We start from the raw sequence: 15,462 nt of genomic DNA, 5'->3' as shown, positions 1-15,462 counted from the left end.
AACATAATCTCAAATCAATTAAATGGGAAACTGAGAAGGGAAACCCTACCTTTTCGCAATCCGCTACGCTGCAATCAATCATAGAAATGCATAACAAATACCACATCGTCACCTAAAACAATGATAATCAACAATCAACACACATATGATGACCAAACCCTAAACCCCCAAATTGACCCAAAACAATCACTATAGCCAAACCCTAAAAGACAACCTATTAGCTGATTACAAAGAACTAGAGACTTAATAAAGAAATCGACGAAAGAGAGAAAAGGACAAGGACTCACGGACATCAACGCTCTTGGTAGATATTAGAGAGGATTAGAGTTACGTAGAATGTTTTAGGTTTTGTCAAACGTAACAAGTGAAACAGTGAATCTTAATTTATAACTCTAGCCGTCTCTAATCAAACCGCGGAAATAATCTCCGTCAGACCGGATACTCGGTCGAGTATAAAGTATACTCGGCCGAGTATCCTCTACTCGGTCGAGTATTCCCATACTCGACCGAGTATCCCTTGACAGTAGTCTGTCCAGAAACCTTCATGATTGACGTTTGTGGAAATCTCTCAAAGGAGGACGATCTCAATTTTGCTGGCTCATTGGATAATTTTTCAGATTCAGATTCAGATTTCCTGTAACTGAAACTAAGGTTGATGGGCGCAGTTACTTTCGACAGTACGCTGAGCTCGCTTTAGCACATTACAAGGAGGAGAAGGTTTTCTCCTCTCATTTTCTCTTCATTTCAATTATTTTGTTCGGAATAATCATTATTTGTTTCTAATCTTTTTTTGCTTTGTCAATATGGTATTAGGGTTCTGATTATGAATATACCGGCGTGTGGGCAGTGCGCCCGTTTCGGTTTCCAAGTGGATATCTTGATACTCATTTGAATTTTTTTGCTCGCCTAACAGGCTCTGGATCTAAAGTAATGGTTCTTTTTTATGCTGAGCTGAACCACATAGAGAATAAAGTTTACAATTGTTGCATCCTACCTAAGGAACATGGTACGTTCATAAGACCGTCTTTATTAATGATTTTTATATTTTATATAATAGTTAACGGATTTACCCACCCAAGTCCTTTTACAGAAAAAAAATGTGAAAATTCGGACCCTTATTTATGGTTAACTCGATATACAAGCCACATTTACACTCGGGAACGGGGTTTTGTTCAACTTGGGTATGCATGCATTGAGGTTGCGCTAATTCGGATTATATCAGCTATGTGTTGTAATTTAGTTATTTAGAAATAATAATAAGTACATGGCAATAAACATTAAGGCCAGATCAAATTTTGTCAGGTTAATTTAGTTTTCGATTCAAATTCAGGCCCTCTATTCTGATGTTCTGCTCAGCTCTGATGAGTACGAGTTTTTGCCGTGTCTAAATTTGTGCCTCGTTTTACAGCTTCTGAGAAATACATGATGATACATCCTTAACATGTGGAGTGCAAGGATTGCGCGAGGGGTTTTCGTGTCTGTGGAGAGAACACTGCTAGTGAATCTTTGCACTTTAAAGATAAACCATCGCACTACCTGTAGAAGTTATTTAATTTATGCTTAGGCTATGTTCTTTTGGACTTAATTTCAGCTCATTTCAGTTCAGTTTAGCTCTATTCAGTTCAGCTTTATTCAGTTTGCTGGTTAGGTTCAGTTCAGCTCTTCTCTTCACAAATTAACTAAAGATAATCACGTTACAAAACGTATCTCGACAAGTGTGATAAACAAGTGTTACCTTTGGTGTGGATTAAAGAGGGTAATAAGATGGAGGACTACCCGACGTCCATACCTCATAAACACTACTTACAAAAGCACAAAAGCCTCTTTATTGGACGAAACAAAAATAATACTCCGTATACACAAAAACATAACACAATGGCTCAAGACAAACACAACCCAAGTCCCAATAAGAGTGATATAACCTCATGCCAACATAAGCGAAAACCTAAATTATTTCGATATGAGATAAAGCCACCCAGTGATAGCAGGAAAGGATATTTCAAAAACTATGTAAAGGTGGTATCAAAACTCGATACTATCCAGTGACATATATACTGCCATTGTTCAATTTTCACTCAACGCCAAGCTTCTTCTTATACTCTTGGACAAACTCGTAAAGCTTTTTCTGATCCGGGAGAGTTTTAGCGACGCTTTCCCTTTGCAAGCACCTCTTAGCCCAATCTATGATCTTTGGGTTCGATTCTTCAATCTTGAAGTTTCCCTCGGTTTCCAAAATGTAAAACCAACTGTAAAACGGAATCAACAACACATCAACGTACCCAAATGTGTCGCCACCAAAGTATGGCTTGTCTCCGAGTTGTTCCTCCAATACCTTCAAATGTTCTATGACTTCTTTCTTTGCGACCTCTTGTTCCTCGCCTTTTGATGTCCATATCTTCATTGTCCTGTCGTATGTCTGTTACATGTCACATTTTCGTAATGTTAGTACCAATTTTATCGTTTACTACGATTTTTTTGTTACGTGTACCATTTAACATTATTTTCGGTGATTATTTTACGCATTTTAATTTAATGTGACACCAATTTAGGAGTCATATTACATAAACTTATTGTAAAACTGTAATATTATCAATTTGTTGTGTACAATACGACTTTGAAAACAAGTACGATACCTTCTTTTCGATAAAATCAGCCCAAAACCGAGCCTGAGCTCTCTGATACGGGTCAGAAGGCAATAAAGGGCTCTTGTCGGTCCAAACCTCATCAATGTACTGAACAATGTTAAGGGACTCACAAACCGGCTTGTTGTTATGAACAAGAACCGGGATTTTCTTGTGAATCGGGTTCATCTTAAGGAGCAACTCACTTTTGTTCCTTAAATCTTCATCTTTGTACTCATATTCCACCCCTTTTTCGGCCAACGCGATTCTGACCCGCATCCCGAAGAGACTAGGCCAAAAATCCATCAAAATCACTTCATTATTAGCCATTTTTTAAACTTGATATTTTAATTATAATTATGTAGGTTAATTTGGAGTACGTTGTTGTTCTATGCTAATATGCATGGAGGAGTTGTATTTATAGTATGTTTAGTTTAATTAAATAAAGGATGAGTGCGTAGTTAGTGTAGTGTTTGAATACTACTACTACTACATAGTACATAGTCAACATACGACTACTTTGGTCAAAAGAAAAGTGTGGAAAATTGTTGACGACACTAAATTCTAAGAGAGATCGATCTACAAATGTGGAAACTTCATTTGTAAATGTCATCCATGACGTTTGAGCTAATATGGAGGACAAAATTATTCTTGTTTCAACCTTTTCCGTCTTAATCAAGATGGATAAATGTGATATCTTTACAATAAAATGTAAACATTTCATAATAAAATATTATCATTAATTTTATGTTAAAAACAGACAATATCAATATAATATTTTACTAGTTTAGATCTCGTGTATCTTTAGATAGTAATATATTGACAAGTTAGCATTATTAATAATTACGCTTTAAATTTACTGTTAAAGTCTAAAATATTGATGTGTTCTTACTAACTATTAAGATAGAAAAGTGAAAAATTGAGTACAATTTTACATACGAAAATCAAAATATCATTACACTGACTAATTTTAATAAATATTGTGTTTTTGGTGATGTATTTTAGGGAGATTTCGTATTTTATAAAATTACATTAATTAGCATTTCGACGATGTATTTTTCAAAAAAGAGATGAAGATAATTGTGAAGAAGAAAATTCTTTAATATAATAATTAAAATATATTTATGGTTAAAATGTGATAATAATGATATGAATAAAATATATAGTAGTCTTACAATGTGACATATATCATAGAATATAGCATACGTAAAATATATGGTAGTTTAAAATATATTTAAGTATAATATATTTCTCTACAAATATTGAGAAATAAGAATTATAAAGTAGGCCAACATTTGTGTATAGAATAAACAAAAATTTAAGCCTAATATTTGAGATTAGGGATGGCAGTCCCACCCTTACCCTGTGGATATCCATCCACCCGAAATTAAATGGGCGGGATATGGATGACGAATTTTTTCGAATTTAGGGTAGGATATGGATATGGGTGAATTTAGGGTGAAATATGGATTATCGTCTCTCACCCGCTTAACCACCCTGTGGATATCCGAAATTAATATTTATAATTAATTTTTTATTAAGTTAATAATTATTTAGGTCATTAATGATTTCCCTTCAAAAATATTTTTTTTTATCAGAAATTTTACTTAATTTTAATATCATATTGTTATTTAGGAAAAGTAAAACTTGTATTTATGTGGATATTGTTATTTTCACTAATCAAAGTAACTTACTTTTGTTAGTTTAATCAATAATATAATGCGTTGGTGGTTTCTTTGTAGTTGGCGTGGCGTATTTGTATGGTTACTTGCTTTGCAAAGACACTTTGTTGTTGGATATATACTAGGTTGTTATTTGCTAACACATATTGTTACTTGAATTATGTATGCCTTTTAATTTTATCGCCACAATTTTTTTACGATATATTATCTTTAAATTTTATACGCTGTGAAAATATCCAACGGGTACCCGCTTCACCCGTTGGATATGGATATAGATGGATGAAAAATAAGAAATGGATGAGGGTGGGATATGGATGACCATAAATTAAATGGATATGGATATGGATATGGTCCACCCCATCCATATCCCACCCATTGCCATCCCTAATAACAAACCTATTTACTATTAAGGCCCAATTTGTAGTTGGTGGTGATTTGAGTGGGAAAATTCCTAGTTTCACATATTCATTTAGTAAATAGAGGATTATTAAATGACCACTTTTAAAAAATGTAGCCACCGTCTCAATGTAGATAGTAGACCTGCTCACTAAGAAGAGTATATGCTAGCTAAGTAGCACCGACACTTCTTCTAGCTAGTCGTCTCGTATCCGACACTAATACTTGTCGGACACACGCCTAAATGTGTCGGATACTTATAAGTTATACCAATTCGAGGAATAATGAGATGTCGAAAGAATGAAAGAGATTGATTAAGAGATGAATTTGGATGAGAAATGAGAATGAGTTATACTCAAAGTTAAATTTTACCTTTAATTATCATGTATTTACGTATTTTTACTAATTTGGGGGATTTTGGGATTTAGGATTTGAGAATATAAACTAATTTTGAGGAATTGGGGAAGATGTGATTGAATATGTTTGGTAAAGTTAATGTGTAACACCCCCTCATACCAATGTACCTTACCAAGGACTACCCTAGCATGAAAGAGTGTTACCATCTCGGTTGCCCGATGTTAGTATATCAAAGTTAACAATCAAGAACACATTTATTAAAGTGCAATTGAATTTAACGATTACATGTTCCCAAAAGCAATCTAAAGTACAACTGTGAAATGTCTAACAACTACAATGAAACAAATGAAAACTAAGTCTCTTGACGGCGGAAGCTAGACTCAAGTGATGACTCCCCATGACTGTCCCATAGCTAAAGAACTGCATCACCTGTCACAATCTGCTCACCATCCCCGAATGGATCACCACAGATTTTATAAAACAACAACGGGGTTGAAGAGTTAAGAACGATTAACACCTAAGAGGGGGAGGGGGTGAATTAGGTGTACCTTTTAAAAATTTTATCCTTAACTTAGTTGATTAGTTACTTTAAGCTAAGAATAAAGAAGTACAAGACTTGAAAAACTTAATTGAATGTAAGTTCACAAGAAGGTACAACAGTTCTATGTCACAGTATAGGTGACTGTGACACAGAACTTGATTAGGTACATGCGAGAAATAGCAAAGTGGAAGAACGTAAAAGTAAATGAACAAACAAACGACATTTTAAAAATTGGTTCAGCCTCTACTCCGAGGCCTACGTCCAACCGTTATTTTATTGCTTGTTTAGAAATTTACTCAAACTTACTAAACCCCTTACAATGAAAATAACTCGCCAACCTACTCCGGTTGCACTCAAACTTAAAGCTACTCCGCTTCAAGAGTTTATGGGTTCTATACTTCTATCTCAAGGTGTTACAGAATCTTGAATCTCAAAAGTTTACTAAATGAACATGGAGATCACAATAAAGATCTAACACGAGAATCATGGAACAAACTCATTATGTCACAGTACAGCGAACTGATACATGGAGGTTTTACAGCTTTTTCGAAAACAACTTTGAAGGCTTAAAATCAGAAAAACGTTTTGCAAATACTTGAAGAACAAAGCTTTGAATGCACAAATGATTTGCAAGGTTTTTACAATAAATGCTTTGGAAGTCTTAAGAAATAAATGTGACTAAGACACTCTATTTATAGTGGATTTAGTCTTAGGTAAGTACAACTTAGAAAGATTAAATCCAATATTAAAATGATAGCTTTGAGTGATGGTAAGTGTTAGACTATAGGCTTGGGGCTTAAGAAATCAGAAAACTTAAGCTTCTACACTCAACATGTGACAATTTACCAAAATGGCAAAAAGCTTTTCTTACTTTAGAAGTTTGACAAGTCTTCTTTGCCATTTTAGTAAAAGGTGTTTGCACAAATCTAGAGGCTTAGTCAAGTGGGCTTGTGACTCCAAAATTTCAGATTATTTTCAAGCTTTTGAAAATTCAAATGTTTAAGGTTTAAATTTTGCAAAGTTTTGACACTTAAAAACATTTGGTCGAAATTCCTCCTCCGTATGATAGTACCAGAAACCACAGTACAACGTACTGTTGCATGGTTTTGCCATTACTTTACTTAAATGAGAATGTTACACTTACTCTTACATATGTCGACTAAGGCTTGGAAAATATCATTGTCTTGACTTCCTTGATTAGCTTGATCATCTTGAATCATTGTTGAAAGTCCATTTGATTGCTTCAATCACTAATTATTTCAACTAAGAGCAAACAATCAAATAACAAAGGGACTTGGCATCATCAATCCAATGTGTTCTAACAAATTCCCCCTTTGATGATGAGAAGTCCACACATGTGTGATATTCCCCCTTAGCCCATGGTTAGTCGGTCTTTGGTCATTTCAACAAAAAAACATGATTATAAACATGATCAAGGTAGTCGAAAGGTGCAACATGCTTGACCAAAGTAAAACATCTAATCATGGAAGCTAAGATATAATTAAGGTGGACGTTAGCCTAAGAGTTAGAAGATCACACATAGCATAATTAAACTACTTCCCCCTCTTGACATCGTCAAAGGAGGATAAAACATGTCAAAAAGTTAAGCAACACGATTTAAACACACACAAATAGTTCAAGCAAGATAAAAAACAACCATCCGAAAGTACAAGAGAGTGTCTTAAAAACAGCAAAGAGCCAAAGTTCATAAAGAGATAAACGGTTTAGGGAGGTATGAGCTTAGGAGGCATTCGGCTTGGTAATCTGAAGACGTTCAAGTAGATCTTCATTCATAGTGCGAAGATCACCCACCTCATCCGTTAGCTTGCCCTGTTCTTTGACCAACCGATTGACAATTCCAAGAATTTCATCCAACTTTGCGAGCACCACACCCAATTCAACAGTAGAACCTGCTGTAGAACCCGACTGATTTTTCCTTTCCAATTTCCCATCCTTAATCTCCAAGCTCATCCGAGAAAGAAGGCCCGGTGTCATTTCATCACTCAATTTTTCAATTGCAGGGCTTCCTTTCAACACTAACCCCTCCCTCATAAAGATGATCGAGAGCCACATACCATAAGGGACCACGGCATTTTTGTCAAAGTTGCCGCTTTGGAACTCAGTGGATATCTCAAGAATTCGGTGAAACATAAGGCGATGAAGGTTAATGGGTTTGTGCTTGACAATGTGATGAATAAGGAGCATATCAAGGAGAGAACATCTCCCACGGCTATTGTTGCAAGGTACTAGGTTACGAAAAACAAGGTTAAAGATGAACCGGATGGGTGCGGTTAATTCAAAGGCATATATGTTGGTAGGGCCATCGTCATCATGAGGTCGAAGAACCTTCATGACCTGGGTAGAGGTAACCTCATCAACTTCACCCCAATCACGTTTGGGAAAGGAGGTAAGCCCGACATCACATATGTCCAGATGGGCAGCAAGTTGGTTGATTGTAAAGACAAAGGGTTTCTGATTTATAAAGGCAGAGAGAGTTCTAGATTCAACATCTACCTTGACTGTTGCATAGAATTGGATGATTTCGGACAAGTACATGGGACTATATTTGTCCAACAAATTCACCCAACCCTGTGCATACATAGCCTCTTTGAAGTATTTAAAAGCAAGAGAGGTGTCATACCAAGATTTCTTATAACGCCTTCCACTGTGGAAGCAACAAATCAGCATACCGTGGCATATCTTGAAGATCTCATCCGGAAGATCGAGAGAACTAAGATGGTTGAGGATGTCATTGTAGGCATTAAAATTTTATTTAAATGTCGAAAATACAGAAATTAATTAATTTGAGTTAATAATAAATAAATTACTCAATTTAATTATTTTTGTCCCTTTTAAATCAAATTTGGGTCATTCTGAGTTATTCGGGTCCAAACAGAAGTCAAATTGGGCTAAAATTGCAAACGGGCCGATAAATGGGCCCACAACCCTAAGCCCAAGAAAGCCCGAACTTTTTCTATAAATAGAGCGAAGTTCATTCATTTCAAGGATAGAAAAACTCGAAGAAAAGAAAAGCTCTGGAATTCTCTCTGAAAATCTCGTGAAATTCAACGTAAGCAGTCAACAAGCACAACAAATTCGTGCCGCCTGCGCAAGAAAACTCAAACATTCAAACTCGAATATTCAAACATTCAAACTCGAATATTCAAACATTCAAACATTCAAGAGAGACTCAAGTCGTTCGACCCTCTCAAGAGTACAAGTCAACGTCGCGCGTAGAGTGCATACACCCTCTACACGCGCACCCCCTGCAAAACGCACGCGCACCCCCTACGTGGATCGTGCACGCGTACCCTGTTTGTTTAGTTAGAATCAAAGGATTATTAGAGATTGTACACGAACTTTTCTGATATTAATAAAAACTCATTTTGTTTCCTTGTTTTGTATTTCAGTTATCGCAATACAAAATTTGTCGTTACAAATTTGGTGAACCCGACGTGAAACTCTCTACCTCTCATCTCTACTACTTTACAAGCCAAGTCTACTTAAAAAGGATGTCTACCAAGCAGGACACGTCACCTGACGCTTCCAAGAAGACCTACGCAGCTATCCTGCAAGGCACTCCCACTGCTGCTACCTCCCCAGCCGTGCAATCAGTTGGCATCTGCACTAGAGGAATGGCAAAGAAAGCTGCTATCAACGCTGCTGCTACTAGCCTACGCTCTGCACATGTCCCTACCAGGCCACGCAAGATCTCAGTTGCCTCCATAGCTGCTGCTGCTACAGCTATCCTTGCTGCCTCTACTCCTTCGCGCGAAGGGACTCGAAGTTCTAAGGTCGACAAAAACGCTTCCCCTTGCAAACCTAGGGCGTCACCAAAAAAGAAGGATGCTTCCACTCCTATCAGCGCTTCAGTCATGGTGATTGCAGGTTCTACACTTGAGGAGCAAGTCCAAAGCATGAATAAACTCCTTGAAAAGATGATGAAGGAGAATGAAGAAAAGAACAAGAAGATTGATGAACTTCAAAAGAAGGTGGTGGAGCTTCGCGAGAAAAAGATCTCAAGTGAGCACAGTGACTCTGACAAGGACGATGATACTGATAAGGACGATGACAAAGATGATACTGGAAAGACTTCTGGCAATGAAATTGGCGCTTTCACTGAAGAGAAGCTCCAAGAGTTGATAGCTAAGACAATTAAAAGTCAGCTAGGTGAAAGTTCGACAAGCAGTGGACGCTACATCAAGCCTTACACTAAGAGGATTGAAAGTCTGCGCATGCCTCTTGGTTATCAGCCTCCAAAGTTTCAACAGTTCGACGGGAAGGGAAATCCAAAACAACACATCGCCCACTTCGTGGAAACATGCAACAATGCTGGGACTGATGGTGATCGTCTAGTCAAGCAGTTCGTACGTTCTCTTAAAGGAATTGCTTTTGATTGGTACACGGACTTGGACTCTGAGTCAATTAACAGTTGGGGTCGCATGGAAGACGAATTTCTTAACAGGTTCTACAGCACTAGGCGTATCGTCAGCATGAGCGAACTAACAAACACTGTGCATTGGGAAGATGAACCTGTCGTCGACTACATCGATCGATGGCGTGCATTGAGTCTGCAATGCAAAGATCGCTTAAGTGAATCCTCAGCAGTGGAAATGTGCATTAACGGGATGATCTGGGATATTCTTTATATAATGAAAGGGATCAAGCCGAAAAGCTTTCCAGAATTGGCAACCCTTGCTCACGACATGGAAATTACAATCAAAGGGCGTGGCAAAGCTCGATCAACCTCTTCTAAGGCGCCAAGTGAAAAGAAGGAGTTCAGAAAGACAGATAAAGGCTTCAAGTCGATGGGAAAAGAGGCAATGGTCGTCGAAACCAGCGGCTCGCCCGTTAAGATCTCATCAAGGCCTAAGTTTGAAAAGAAGAAGGAGTCATATGCTTACAATTATCAGCAGAACAAGCCCACGTTAAAAGAGTTACAAGCTAAGAAGTACCCTTTCCCAGACTCTGACTTATCTGGAATGCTAGACGACCTTCTGGAGAAAAAGGTTATACAATTGCCAGAGTCCAAGAGACCTGACCAGGCTAACAAGACAAGTGATCCCAACTATTGTCGCTATCATAGACTGGTAAGTCATCCCCTTGAAAAATGCATAACACTGAAAGAGAAAATTATGCAGCTCTTCAGAGACGGAAAGATTATCCTTGACTTGGATGAAACAAGAGGCTACAAATCAAACTACTGCAATATTGGAGCGATGAGGAACATGAGGAGCCAACGATGCATCGTGGGTGGGATGTATGCATGTTGCAATTTGGAAGCCTTGAACCTGTTGCTATATGGTTTCAAAAGCCATCTTCATCGATATCCCCAAAAACAAGATTAGGTCCTCAAGATGAGGAGAATGTAGATGATGATGACGAAGGGTGGACCTTAGTCACTCGCAAGAAGACAAAGAAACAAGTATGGCAGGCAGTCGAACATGTCCATCATCGACGAAAGCAATCAAAGAAGATGAAATCCTGCATGTCTGGTGGGGAGAAGAAGTCTGAAACAGTGGTCAAACCATGTGTCTTGCCTATCAATATGCCTAAGCAAAAATCGTTAAGTCATATTGCTTTAGAGGAATTCCTTCCAAGAGATTTCTTGAACAATGTTACCGTATGTACCATTTCTGCAGTAGGTCATGATGATAAAGAAAAAGTAAAGGAAAACGAAGCAGATGATGCGGTACCATCACAACAATTGGAACCTTACCCTCAAAAGGAAAATGAAGTTGTAAAGGCTCTCAACGCTCTTCCCGCAAATATGGGGTGGAGACAAATCTTTCACCTGCCGAAAGAGAAGCGTCAGATAATACTCCAAGGACTTGATAAACCAGAACTATACGCTGGTAAGATGAAAGATGTAGGAGAGCATGCAGAGCCGTCAACACAATGTGTCTCCTGCAATGCAGCCTTGACCTTTTCGGATGAAGATCTTCTTGGTTCCAAGCCTCACAATAGGCCGCTTTATGTGTCAGGCTACATTCGAGGACAAAAAGTCAACAGAATCTTAATAGATGGAGGCTCAGGAGTAAATCTCATGCCTAAAGCAACCATGAAAGAGCTAGGCATCACGGTTGATGAACTTTCTAGCAGTCGAACAGTAATTCACGGTTTCAATTTAAATGGAGAGCGGGCTATAGGCATGATTCGTGTAAGCCTTAACATGGGTGACTTGTCATCTGAAACACTCTTCCATGTCATCGAGGCCAAGACATCCTTCAAGTTATTATTAGGTCGACCATGGAAACATGAAAATGGAGTCGTTGCATCAACCCTCCATTAATGCTTGAAATATTATCGCGGCGGTGAAAGGAAGATAAATGGAGACGCCAAGCCTTTCACTAAGGCTGACTCTTTCTTCGCTGACGCAAAGTTCTTTGAAGAAAATAGTACTTCTAGTGAGTTCATGCCAACTACCATTTCTTCAACTGGAAGAGGAGGTAAGCTGAAAGAGAATACCAAAGAAGATGTTGTTACGAGTCATGTTAAAGAAAATGATAAGCAAAATATAGACAACGCTAGTAAAGCATCTACTCCAGTTACATCACCCAAGAAGCAAGAAATGCCACAGTCTACCTCGCCAAAGATATGCGGTATATTCCCAAGTCTCGCCGCAAAGAAGGAGATAGTCCTTTTGCAGAATGTCTAACAAAGAGAGATCTTAAAGACAAAATTAAACCAAGTCCAATGATCAAGCAAGACTGGATGGTGGAAGTTACCACACCTCTTCCTTCAAACCAAACAAAATTTACGAGACCTCCTCCAGTCGGTTTCGTCTGTTCATCAAACCAATCATCAAGCGATCAAAATGTGGGAATATTTGATTCCAACGCATACAAACTACTTTGGCAAAGGCGAGGTTACGACTTTACAAAACCAACTCCGCTTGGGAAAGTTGTAGAAGTTGGACCATATGGGCTTAACAAAACGCAACAAGAGTTGTTTAAGCAAGAAGGAAGCTTTATAGAGACTAAAGCGGGGCTTGGTTATAAGTTTCCCACACCCGTGAAGATCGGTGCTCGTAGGAACAAATGAACTACTACATCTTCACAACATATCACAAAGTGGAAGAGGTGAGGAGAATGAAGTAGAGGACATTAAAACACTATCAACATCTTCGATCTTGACAGATAAGTCCACCGCACGGAGAGCCCGTCCTTCCGTATTCGACAGTGGGGAGACCGAGTCCTACAACAAATCGTCCTTCCGTCTTCACTACTAATTTGGATAAACGAGGAACAAATGAAGTTAAGTCGTCAACCCCTCCGCCATGTACAAGAAAGAAAGGTGCATTAAGTGATCGTTTAGGTGTTCGTTCAAATACGGTCTTCACTCGTTTAGAAGCCTCCAATAATGATAGTGGTAAGACTCTTTTGTGCTCAACTTCCATGGAAGAAAACGATGAAGAAGTAAGCATAAGTGATGACTTGAGAAGCGCAATACCCTCTCGCATGAAGCGTTTGCAAGTGGTGGACATCATCCAGCATGAGCCACTAAAAGCACGAAGACGAGTATTAGTTCTCACTGGTCTCTCCTCAAACAATGTTGAAGAGTCTAAACCTCCATCTTCACACTCCCGTGATGCAAAAGACTTGGAAATTGTGACTTCTTATCATATCACCGAAAGAGATACCGATGACAACGAAGAGGTAGAGGCTGACAAGGCACCTGAAACACTTGAAGATGAGGTACAGTCAACCGTAGACGATTTAAAAGAACTAAACCTAGGAACTGATGAAGATCCTCGTCCAATCTACGTCAGTGCTCTGTTGACTAAAGAGGAAGAAGAGGAATACTACAAATTGTTGGTTGAGTACAAGGACGTCTTCGCTTGGAGCTACAAGGAAATGCCTGGACTAAGCCCAAAAATTGCAGTTCATCGATTGGCAATCAGAAAAGGAATCGGTCCTAGAAAGCAATCTCAACGTCGCTTTAGAACGGAGCTTATACCTGAAATCGAAAAAGAGGTTAACAAACTCATTGAGGCTGGATTTATCCGTGAAGTCAGATATCCTACCTGGATAGCCAACATTGTTCCAGTCAGAAAGAAAAATGGGCAACTACGTGTATGCGTCGACTTCAGAGATCTTAATGATGCATGTCCAAAGGACGACTTCCCTTTGCCAGTTACAGAGTTGATGATTGACGCAACCACTGGTCACAAAGCACTCTCATTCATGGATTGTACTGCTGGTTACAATCAAATACATATGGCCCCCCCAAGATCAAGAAGCAACAGGTTTTGAACCCCAAAGGGAATCTTCGCTACACGGTCATGCCGTTTGGACTAAAAATGCTTTGGGGCCACATATCGTGAGCAATGCAAAAGATCTTTGATGACATGTTGCATAAAACGATAGAGTGTTATGTTGACGACGTGGTTGTCAAATCAAAGAAAAGAAAAGACCATGTTAAAGACCTTCAGACCGTCTTTGAGAGACTTAGAAAATGTCAACTCAAGATGAACCCACTCAAGTGTGCATTCGGCGTCACATCCGGGAAGTTCTTGGGGTTCGTGGTAAGGCATAGAGGCATTGAAATCGACCAGACAAAAATCAAAGCTATCAACGAAATGCCGAAACCAAAGACGCGTTGAAGGAGTGCGGGTTGCGGGGCGTTTGGCATACATTCAAGATTCATCTCTAACCTAGCAGGACGTTGTCAGCCATTCAGCCATCTCATGAAAAAGGATGCTCCATTCCAATGGGATGAAAAATGCAAAAATGCTTTTGATAGCATCAAGAAGTACTTGGCCAGTGCACCAGTGTTGGGGGCACCGATTCCAGGAAAACCGCTCATTCTATACATCGCCGCACAAGAACGATCGCTGGGGGCAATGTGTGCACAAGAAATTGAAGACCGCAAGGAGAGAGCACTCTACTACTTGAGTCGTACCTTGGTTGGAGCTGAATTAAATTACTCACCCATAGAGAAGATATGTCTTGCTTTGGTGTTCGCCATCCAGAAGTTGAGGCACTACATGCAGGCGCATACCATACACGTGGTCTCAAAAGCTGATCCAATCAAGTACATACTCTCAAGACCAGTTTTAGCTGGAAGACTTGCAAAATGGGCAGTGTTACTTAAACAGTATGATTTAGTGTTTGTGTCTCAAAAAGCAGTAAAAGGTCAGGTTATTGCAGATTTCTTGATCATCCATCCGTGAGTGGGAAATTTCAGATGAACTACCAGGAGAAGAAATATTTTACGTGGACATTTTACCTCCATGGCAAATGTACTTTGACGCTTTTTGCAAGGCAAAGGCAAGACGGAGCTGGAGCAGGAGTTGTTTTCATATCTCCTCAAAACCATGTAATGCCATACTCATTTACACTCACACAATTTTGCTCAAATAACGTGGCAGAATACCAAGCTTTGATATTAGGTCTTCAAATGGCAATTGAAATAGGCGTAAGGGACATGGATATTTACGGAGACTCACAATTGGTGATCAACCAAGTCCTCGATGAGTATGAGGTAAGAAAGGAAGACTTGATTCCCTACCATCAACAGGCGTTGCAGCTGCTTAATCAACTTGACTCTATCAATATTGGTCATGTACCAAGGAGTGCCAACAAGTTGGCTGACGCGCTTGCTAACCTTGCAGCCACTTTGGCACTGGGGGCAGAAGAATCTATGCAAGTGCCAGTCTGCAATCGCTGGGCAATATCTTTGCTTGAAACAGTAGAAGATATAGATACAACAAACATGATTTGCGTCTACACGGCTGATGAAGATGACTGGCGCCAGCCTATGATCGATTTCTTGGACCACCAAAAATTACCTGATGATCCCAGGCACAAGGTAGAGGTACGCCGACGTGCTCCAAAATTTATTCATTACAAAGGGACGCTCT

The 15,462-nt window shown here is 39.0% G+C and overlaps 1 protein-coding gene across 1 annotated transcript; it reads right to left on the bottom strand.

The window, feature by feature from the left end:
• Nucleotides 1-1,810: 1,810 nt before the first annotated feature.
• LOC141647084 (putative glutathione S-transferase) lies at nt 1,811-3,034 on the bottom strand. The gene is made up of 2 exons (XM_074455124.1): nt 2,634-3,034; nt 1,811-2,416 (listed from the first exon to the last, which is right to left on the bottom strand). Exons 1-2 carry the CDS (start codon nt 2,949-2,951, stop codon nt 2,072-2,074), a joined length of 663 nt encoding a protein of 220 aa, XP_074311225.1. The 5' UTR covers nt 2,952-3,034; the 3' UTR covers nt 1,811-2,071.
• Nucleotides 3,035-15,462: the final 12,428 nt, after the last annotated feature.

This window comes from Silene latifolia, chromosome 3, assembly GCF_048544455.1.
Source record: "Silene latifolia isolate original U9 population chromosome 3, ASM4854445v1, whole genome shotgun sequence".
Classification (NCBI taxonomy): domain Eukaryota; kingdom Viridiplantae; phylum Streptophyta; class Magnoliopsida; order Caryophyllales; family Caryophyllaceae; genus Silene; species Silene latifolia.
Note: the sequence above shows the minus strand (reverse complement) of the source record. Positions and strands in the feature narration are given on the sequence as shown.